The sequence below is a fragment of the Paramormyrops kingsleyae genome, chromosome 15, assembly GCF_048594095.1.
Source record: "Paramormyrops kingsleyae isolate MSU_618 chromosome 15, PKINGS_0.4, whole genome shotgun sequence".
Lineage (NCBI taxonomy): Eukaryota > Metazoa > Chordata > Actinopteri > Osteoglossiformes > Mormyridae > Paramormyrops > Paramormyrops kingsleyae.
In genome coordinates this window covers 1,396,447-1,406,713 of record NC_132811.1, presented here as the reverse complement: position 1 = coordinate 1,406,713, position 10,267 = coordinate 1,396,447, and the positions used below count along the sequence as shown (strand labels likewise).

Here is a 10,267-nt window from a genome sequence, read left to right as displayed (position 1 = left end):
GACTGACAGGCACGTGGGCCAGTTACAGTGAGCTCTGAAAGGCTTCGCAACTGTACCTTGGCATTTCTGCCAACAAACAAGAGTGGTCGGTGACTGAAAAACATTTTTTTTAAAATGGTCGTATAGATTTTTTTAAGGCAAAAGAAAATGTAATTTTTTGCAATATTATAACTTAAGCTATTACTAGAATGAATTGGATATTCATCCTTACAAAGGTGGTATTTGCATGAAACACCGTTAAATAACACCTCTCACTTCATGTTAACCTATATCGGAAATATGTTTTAATATTTAAAATGTAATTCGCAGCAATTGGCAAATTGCAAAAAAAATGCTTTGTCCAATATTTAAAGGAGCTTTTGTTAAAACACTACAAAGCTTACCTGAATATTAATTCAGGTACATTTTCAAATTGCCTAGAATAAACTACGAAGCACACTCACTTGTTTTCCCTTCTCTGTATCACAGCAACAGCTCTCTTTCTGTTGCTAAGTAACCATTTCCTGGGATACCTACTGCATCCACCGAACTAACATGGTTTGCTGTGATACTGTACTGTAATATAATGTTTCATTTCATGGACTGTACTGTAAATAATGGCCTGGCGATTTTTATTTACTGGGAGGAGATAAATAATGTATAAAGAATGTACAAGTCTTAAAGTGAGAAATGTAGATAAGTGTCCATTTAGAGGAACCATGTGTTGAGGTAACCCAAACACAACACAAGATAGCAGTAAGTGCTGTGATTGTAAGCACTCTTAATATTGGCTTGGTTTTAACAGCTGTGTTTTCCAACTGCAGAGGTCTCCAGTTCTTATTAAAGAGCCCATCTTGTGCTATAATGGGTATATTGTACTTCGCATAGGGGTTTGAGTTGGGCTAATTAATGTCCTTGGTGTCCTCTGTAGATGGAACTGGGGTGCTTCCTGACCCAGGGTGTCGGGACCACCTGCCACATCCACGCTTCTTTCATTTGTTCACCAATGATTTTCTTTTCAATTCAATCGCAGCCCATACTGATCTGGATGCCATAATGAAAAAAACTTAGCAAGGAAGATGGGGGAGGGGGTGTGTGTTTGCTACCAATAACAATTTTTTAGCGTGGGAGCTACAGCATGTCATTTAACCATGAACGTACCGAGTTTTCAGCTCAAGACCTGTGTGGTAATTAGCACAAGGAGTTGAATCAGGTGTGTTAAATGAGGGTGAACCAAAAACCGTGTAGGGCTCCAGCCCCCCAGGACTGGAGTTTGAGACCCCTGATTTAGACATTTAATCAACCTAAGCATAATGAATCCTCAGCATTTTTACTTTAATACGGGTAAAGCCTCAAAATGCAAACATTAAGCTAAATAAAAGAGAAATCTTTTTATACAGAACATTATACAAAAGTTATACAGAACATTATACAAAGTCTGAGCACAACACTTATATTTAAAAATCATAATACAACTTCAATTATTTTATTTCATTGTCTCTACATACATTTGGACCTTATAAGTTGTTCTTTCATCTTTCTTAATGCATCCATGTTCTTTTACAATGTTGGTGATTTGGAGAGGTTAGGAAGGATAAGTGTGGTTGTTTACGCGAAACACTAAAATGTGTAAAAATAAATAAATAATTGCAAGATGCAAGCCATTACTGCTGTCATTGTGACATTGCACGTATATCCAGGAGACAGAATGCAGATGTGTGAAAATGGCCTGTTATCTGAGTCAGTCCTGGCCAATATACATCTGACTAATATAATCCCTTGGCACTCACCTTCCTACCACTTGTCCGCTACAGAATGACGATGAGCCCATATCTTCCAGGAAACACAGGGCACAAAGCAGGGCACAGACTGCTACTCCACTGCACGTAAAAGGCAGTACCATTTAATGATGGTGGAGGGGTCATTATTAACCAATACACTCCCATCAGGCATGATGAAACAGGTCATCAAACTCACACAATTTATAAAACCAGCGGTTCTTACAAATAGTACAGCAGCTAAAATAATGGCCAATACTAGTTCATGGATGGATACTAATATGCAAATATTACAAGAACATTACATACAGGGTAGACAATTGCGTTTACATACAGTAGACCAATTTAAACAAAGGGAATGGGAGGTAGCCAGCAACTGGGCCAAAAAGAGGTACCATAAAAAACTTAAAATAGAAGTTTTAGACAAAACTAAAGGCATAATTTTGGCCAGTATAAAAGAACGGTCTAATGCTAGTAATGACAACATCCCTTTAAGGACTAGTCCTCCCGAGATTGGCAGATTTAATTTATGTACAGCAGGGGAAGGGGAACTACAGTTCCCAGAAACACCAAAGGGTGAGACCCTGAGCAACAGGCCAATCGTAGGCCCAAAACAAATTACAACTACAGCACAGATTCATGGTACCTTACACAGTCTGAGTGATAAGGTAGTTAATAAATCTCTCAACCTGAACGTTAGTAACAGTTTGTCTAATCTTACTCTTATAGGTCCCTCTACCCCAGAACCAAATGCTTTGGAGGGTAGTGCCACTGCTAAGGGAGACAAAATGATGAAAGGGCAGGGTAAGGGAATATATCTCTCACCCATAGCCCAAACTAAGTCTTCCCCTATACAAACAGCAGCAGGAACCGTAGAGTATAAATCGCAATTTCTCAACAGGGAATCCGTAGACTGTCCGTGCATTCCATTTGCCTCGGGATCCGATTTTCGGATTCCGATATTACGTCACATCCGCTATAAACTCGGGACCCATATGAAAAAGCAAGATTTTTTGCTTAGCTGGACAACTTGTCGGAATTAAGGTACCTCAGTTTAAATGGCCTTTATCTTCGTTCACTTACAATTAGCCCGAACTACCTTAAATCCGACAAATTATCCGACTAATTGGTAGCCATTGTTAGCAATATCATTTGATAACACGTTGCGCGCGGTGCTTCACGTATACAACTCCGTAGCAACACGTCCACAGATAAGTTGGACGGTATATTGTGTGCGACCGATTTAATGAGCCACACATGAGAAGTAGTGCTTAAACAGGATAAAACTACAAATTTCCCTTCTGTTGATAAAGGGGCACCAACCCCCAGACTTGGCTCTTCGCATCACTGAATTATAATAACTGTTAGAACATCACTGACAACCTTTTCCCTTTAGTAAAAAGTAGCAAAGCTGACAAAAGAATACACAAAATAAACTTGTCCAATAGTGGATTCGTGGGCTTGACCATTCCTGAAACGAGGATTATTACGTTACCAACTACATTTCCCATACGCCCACCAGCCGCGTTCGCCCCGCAGAGCTGTCTCCGCCGTTATAACATCTCGCGAGATTTAGAAAAAGTTAGGAATGACAGGCAGAGCTCGGTCCAATTGTCACGCGAGTTCCCCCGAGTTCGCTTGGCGTTCCCCAACACTCAGTCAACAGTATGGAAGCCACGGGTGCCCAGTAGTAACTCGCACATCCAGTGGATATCAACAAATTATTCACGAAAGCTCGTTGTGAATTGAGTCAAAGATGGTGGGTTTCAGATAACGAGGTCCGCTAGTGCATGACCACGTAGACCTGATGTCCTTTTTCTGATAGTAATGGTGACCCGCAGGTGCTGTTAGGCTGGATCATTACAAATAGTCGCGACAGATTTCAGACACGGCTGCTGGCTAACGCGATATACAGACTAGATGGAATTACAGAAAGGGTATATTTCTCTGGTGAGCAGCTATAGTTCAAAACTGTTGGTAATGAAATTAAGTCTGTGATCTCGGTTAAGGTCACGTAAGATTTAATTTCTATGTTGGGTTAGCACAAATAACGAAGTATGGGTAAGGTAAAGCATTAATGGTCTGACCATTTTTATGCTTAAAACTCTAGACACCGTTAATAATGTAATATATTCATGGTAGATGGCAATTTTTGACCGCTAGCTTACTAGTGTGTAGTCTAAATGAACAGGTTAGATGCAGCAGCTGAGTCAGAAGTCACTGTTTGTCTTGGTTGTTAACGTATTTGTTTCATTATTATAGGGGTGTTTCATATAGTCACTGGAAAATTATGATAATTATGTTAACTGGCTAATTCATGTGTAACGTCGGCAGAAGTGCTTTGCCGGTTATCTTGTGGCTAGCACCTCGCGCTTCATGTCAATTATACTGTTTCTAAAAGCTTTATTAGCAAAAACATTGAAAAACACTTGTTACTTTGTCCACATGTTATCTAACAAACATGGATTTGTTCCGTTTTGCAATGGCTGGAAAGTGTAAACATCAGAATAAGCAAGTTACTACACAACCACACAGCAGGACATTGCTATTTCATAGTTTGCCTTTTCAAATGTAAATAATAAGCTTTCTCGATTGAGTTCGTTTATTTCAACGAGTCCTATCAACGTAAAGACTTCCAGCGATAAACTGGAGTTACTCTAACATCCTCATGTTCTCTGTGCGCTAATTTAGACCTTCGAGAAACTAAATCCTGTAATTGACGTATCATTACTTTACATTTCAGCTGCCCGGTATCTTGCTGTCTGAGGTTTTCCTCACTGCTGAAAGTAATTATTAAAATGATTGTGTGGTATTTTTCTGTATAGGCAGACTTTCTGAAAGGCCTTCCTGTCTACAACAAGAGCAATTTCAGCAGGTTTCATGCAGATTCTGTCTGCAAAACTTCGGTGAGCATTGCCGGTTTGTGTGGGGAGCGCTGATCCTGACAGCCTGTCTGCCAGTAAGCTCAGGTCTGGGGGGAGCCGTGAGAGGCCTGGGCACCATTAAGCAGCCACTTAAGTGTCTCTTAAGTTCAGTAGATTTCATACATCCCGTGTCCTTATAGTGCTGACTGGGGTTGCTCCAGTTACCGGTAAATTTGAAGTTTAAAACGGTACGGTATCACGATTTTGGTACGACAACAGCCCAAACAGCGCTGAAACTTGTGGAAAACAAAGTTGCGTTTAGGGCAAGTGACAGTGGAGAGGTGGAGTCCCCTTCCACACTTTCATGCAAACGGAACTTAAGATGTGTGGCAGGAGGCTGTATGTCTAATCTTATTCAACATTTGATGCATGTGCATCCCGATTTGTACAGGGAATTCCAGGAACGAAAGGTATGCATGATGATCACATGAATATGCTGAGAATAAGATTGTCTAATGACAATCTTTAGTCTGGTTAGGGTGACGTAAAATTTCCACTGGCCAGGATTTATAAAATTGTGAGAATTATCTGAGATTTCGTATTATTTTAATATGATGTAGAATTTCTGTAGTTATCGTATTAAAAATAGGCTTTGCAAGTTGTACGGAGCCTGTAAGAGGTCAGAGCGGGAAAATATTTTAAAAATAGTTTTGCGGTCCCTCGCAGTATTTTTGCATTACTAATCATTATTAATGGGTGCAATTACAAATATACATAAATCAAAGTTACATGGTGTGTACTGTCCCCCAGAGTTTAATGCTTAAAACAAACTTAAATGGATACGTTTGTATCGTTTAGGTTTATACTTATTAGTCCATAAATTCCATCTTTTGTACTTTAAACGGACACAGTACAGTTATTATTAGTACTATAGTATTATTAATGGAAAACTGCTGCGAGGGAATGCAAAACTATTTAATATAGTGTGAATATTTATTATTATTTTTTTGCATTTGTACCAAACTGATACGAAACTGGTACCGTTACCAATCTACCATGCCAGGTACCGAACCAAAAACCCTGGTTCCAAGTTGTGAGAGTGCATCAGATTTGTTACCAGAGCTCTTCTTGTACATTGAAGTTTCATGAATATCCAGTTTGATTAGTTCCACCCTTATAGCTCTTACAGAATGAGCCTCTAAGGTTTTCGCAGGATGAGCTGCATTTTGTTTATTGTGGTTATTTATTTATTTTTTTAACAGAATAGGAGGCCCTCAGTGTACGTTCCTACCCGGGAATACCCTTCTGAACAGAGTAAGTCCTCTATTACAAATGGGACGACCTTTCTGCAATTTTACTAATTTCAGAAACATCCGGTAGAAGCTTCCTTAATGTTACACCTTCATTTTACTTTTGTTTCCAACTAATTTTGCATCAACCATGGGTTCATCAAATTAATATGAATGTGTAGAATTTTCAGTCTGGTAGGTAAATAAGTTTTTTTTTTTTTTTTTTTTTTTTTTCCCCCCCCCCATTGTAAATTTAGGATGGCAGTATTTCAGTGTGATTTGATTAATCTCATTAATCACAGTCTAATGTATATTTCATGTGTATTAAGGCAATCTTTGCCTTACAAATGCCTGTATTTCAATTATGTATTTCAATTCAATTATGCCAGTAGAGTAATTCCTTCATTCTGCCCCTTGTGCAGCTTTGTCGTCTCACCCCTGCAGGGTTGTGAGCTTCAGTCCCACCTCTCTGTGTGGAGTTTGCCCTTCTCTTCCTGCCTCATTCAGCTTTATTCTGGGCACTCCAGGTTTCCCCCATAAACCAAACGCATGTAGTTAGTCTAATTGCTGCCTCAGAATTAGTTACCCGTAATGTGTGAATGTGTGTGACAAACCGGCATTAAATAGGCTCCAGGTCCCCCCCCCCCCCCAGGATATGACGTTGGAATGGGTGGATGTACTTCGTTGAACCCAAGCAAGAAATTTTGAGAAAAGTTTGCACAAAGACAAAGCTAACTAATCAGAGCCCCAGTCTCCTGTATTAGCCGGACACACTAACCATTACACCAGTGAAGAAAGGATCACACACGTCCTCCCTTTATCTTCTTAGTTACCAGCCTGTTCAGCTCTGCTAGATAACTTGTTTTTCCCCAGAATCGTGAAGGAAGCTTATTAGCTATAGTGTTAATATGACTTCTTCTAAGAAGAAGGCCTACCTTACTGCTTTGAGTAAGCGTTCTAAGAAGAAGGCCTACCTTACTGCTTTGAGTAAGCGTTCTAAGAAGAAGGCCTATCTTACTGCTTTGAGTAAGTGTTTTCTATAGCACTGATCCAGCTGCGTTTGGTGTTTAGGACATACTGAATTCCTCTTTCTTTTAGTCATCGTTACAGAGAAAACCAACATTCTCCTCCGCTACCTGAATCAGCAGTGGGACAAAAAAGTAAGAGACATGGATAACACGAAATATTCAAGAACAGTCTGCCATATTACTTACGTGATGTTAAAAGTTAATTACGTGTTAAAATATTTAGAATACAATTTAATAATGTGGTGATTAGCTTTTTCAGTTTCAGGTTTATTTCTGCTGCTTTGGGTGATGATTGTAAGTTTGGGAAGTGAGGTAATTAAACTCTCTTTTCATTGGAACAGAATGCAGCCAAGAAGAGGGAACAGGAGCAAGAGGAAGGAGAGAGTCCAGCCCCCCCTCGGAAAATCGCCAGGACAGACAGCCAGGAAATGAATGACGACACCTAAGTGCCCTGACACACAGGCACACATTTTCATAAATGATACAAGTACAGTGCAGACATAATCATTGTATGTTCAGTTTCTTTATCATTCAGTTGCTTCCTGTTATGGTTAAAATGCCTTTTTTCCAGTTGTACTGCCCAGGCTTGGCCACGAGGGGTGCTGTAACCTTCTCTCCATGAGCTGACACGTCCTGCAAAAGGAGGGTAATTCTGGGAAAATGTCTGTTTTGTTGATGCTCAACAGGGTCATTTGTTTTTAGTTTTGTGGAATGTTTTGCTGCCTGTAGCAGTGAATTATAATTTTGTTCATATTTCATCTGTGGTGAGTTATTGATGTGACTTGCCTTTGGACAGTTTGTATAATGAGGCATCCAACAGCTCTGAAGGTGTCGGCTGACCGAAGCTGGAATGTTTGAGTAATCGGAACACAAATTGGGAATCGCATCGCTGAGGGCCGGCATTGTCATTTTTTTTGTTTAATCATTTGAGTCCGTCAGGTAGTTAGTGAATAAGCAGAGTGGATTCTGAGAAACATGCACACTTTGAGTTGGAATGTCAGTCACAGAAGTTTTGGGATTGTGAAGACGCATTTTTTTCCGGGGAGATTTGTGATGCTGAGTAGCGACACAGCGGGCAGGCAGCAGCCAGCCGTATGCCGTTACTTAGTGTGGATATGTTTGAGGCTGTACTCTCATTCCGTGCTACTCTCACCAGTGTCCGGTGAATGAAAGCAGGTCATTGTGCGAGTGAGCGGCTGCCTTTCAGGTGACCCCAGGCCTGCCGAGGCGAGTCAGCCAGACTGCAGCACTGTCTCCTTAAATCTTTGTCTTGGCTGGAATCAGATAGTCTTGATTAAAACATTTCCTTTATCTTGACATACATTTTAGGCTAAACCTGCTTTAAAAAAGGAAGCCAACTGCACACCTTCATAAGGGAGCTTTTGGAACGTCAGATCCTACATGGGACGTGATATGTTGCTGAATGAACATAGTGCTGCTTTTGCTTCTTAGAATGTTATACGACAGAAGTTGGATTATACACCAAATGTATGGCTGAGTTTTAATGAAACCGCATGCAGGTTGTTTAATTCTAGAAACTTCAGGAAAATGCCATTTTAACATTATGCTTTCTGTTCATATTTAAGTAGGGTTAGGGTTAGGGTCCATGATCTATTGTTCCTGTTTCAAATGCACAACCAAGATGGCGAGATTACAAGTGACATGGTTCTTGTCGGTGCTGGGAAAGGCGAGTCCCCCAGGAGAGTAGATATTGGATACAGTGCATAATATGCAGTTGCATAATGACCTTTTGCCTTTAATGCAGCAAAGTTATTCTGAAAGCAGTGTTTTATTTCCTTGGATTGTTCAGAGTTTATAATGCATAGTGTGGCTGTTTTAAAATGTGTAATTTTGCTCTGTCAGATTTTTTTTTTCTGGATGAGTGGCAACGAGGGCCTTGGTACTTGAGGACAGATCAAATCTTGCCTCAGTTACTTACTACTTTCCATCCATCCATCCATCCATCCGCCTGATTCAGTGCAAGGTTGCAGGGTGACTGGAACCTACCCCATGAAACATAAGGCACAAATGCTATTACCTAATTGAATGCATGATGTGTTACAGTGTAGAGAAACACATTTGCACAGTAACACAAACTATTTACTCAGTATTACTTAATATTGCAGGTTGGTTTCTCCTAGACATGGGAGTTCTGAATTCTGGGATTGGGTCCTTGTGTCTCTTCCCAACCCAACCCTAAGCCTTGGATAGCTCAGTTGCATTTTCTGTAAACCATAATGCATGCTTTGTATGTATGTGTTTGTTTGTAATAACTTTTTTTTTTCTTTCTGGTCTTTTTATAAATAATTATTTTGTACTACTTTGGGTTTAAATATTTCAGTAATCGCTTTGAATAAAATCTAAAACTGGTTCTTGTGTATAAAACTTGCACAGTTGTAAACTTTTGGAAGGGTGTGTTTGTATATAAAAATGGTAGAAGACATGCATCTGCTGAGGTGTTTTGTAAGCCATTATTAAATCTTTCATTTGTTTAACAGTGACGTAATCTGCCAAACAGCCCCCGCTTTCAGTTCTTTGACTGTAGAATGTTCTAAGGCAGTCTCTCTCAACCTGATTCTTGGGGAACCCCAAACAGCCCCCGCTTTCAGTTCTTTGACTGTAGAATGTTCTAAGGCAGTCTCTCTCAGCCTGATTCTTGGGGAACCCCAGACAGTCCACGTGTGTGGCGGTCCCTGAGGACTAGGTTGAGAAACATTATTCAGAGGTATAGAATTATACTTTGTGTTAAAATATTTTGTTCAATAAAGAAGTATTTTCAGTATTTATGCTTTCTACTTGACATTTCTTAATTATTCCACCAATCTACCCAGGTATCACTTCATTATTAGCTGTGTGGCATTTGGTGAGGTAGCTTTTCATTGGAAGGTTTTTTACTTATATTGTATTTTCTCCACCAAAATGAAAATGAACCAATATCCCATCAGACACAGTCAGTTAATAATACACTGCCCTCCTGCTCTCTCTCCCTGAAGTACCTTTGCAGATATCTTAAGATGGTAAAGTGTGTCTTATTGGGCAATGAAACATGCTCTTTTTTTCCAATAGTTTTATTATCTATTTGCAGGTCTTACAAAAATATGACAAAATAAAAGAAATAAATTAATCCCATTTTCAGTATATTTTTCATTAAAAACAAACAAAACAAGTTGTACATTGGAAGAGTACATGATGTCCATTCAAGTGGTGTTTCATGAAGACATTTTTAAATTGAACAGGAAGTTCGTCTCAACGCTGATTTTCCCACTACATGCCCGATGCCTCGACAGTCTCTTATTTTCAGTAAATCTGTCATCTATCCCCCAGTCAAG

General features: G+C 39.7%; 1 protein-coding gene across 2 annotated transcripts; it reads left to right on the top strand.

Annotated features, from left to right (window-relative positions):
• The first annotated feature begins 3,333 nt into the window (after positions 1 to 3,333).
• Positions 3,334 to 9,720, top strand: LOC111860422 (DET1- and DDB1-associated protein 1). Of its 2 annotated transcripts, none has more exons than XM_023844150.2 (5): positions 3,334 to 3,516; positions 4,583 to 4,663; positions 5,884 to 5,935; positions 7,009 to 7,070; positions 7,280 to 9,720. In XM_023844150.2, exons 1-5 carry the CDS (start codon positions 3,514 to 3,516, stop codon positions 7,382 to 7,384), a joined length of 303 nt encoding a protein of 100 aa, XP_023699918.1. In that variant the 5' UTR covers positions 3,334 to 3,513; the 3' UTR covers positions 7,385 to 9,720. The 2 variants fall into 2 exon arrangements, with proteins under 2 accessions (XP_023699918.1, XP_023699917.1); XM_023844149.2 differs by lacking the exon at positions 3,334 to 3,516 and adding an exon at positions 3,523 to 3,707.
• The last annotated feature ends 547 nt before the right edge of the window (positions 9,721 to 10,267 follow it).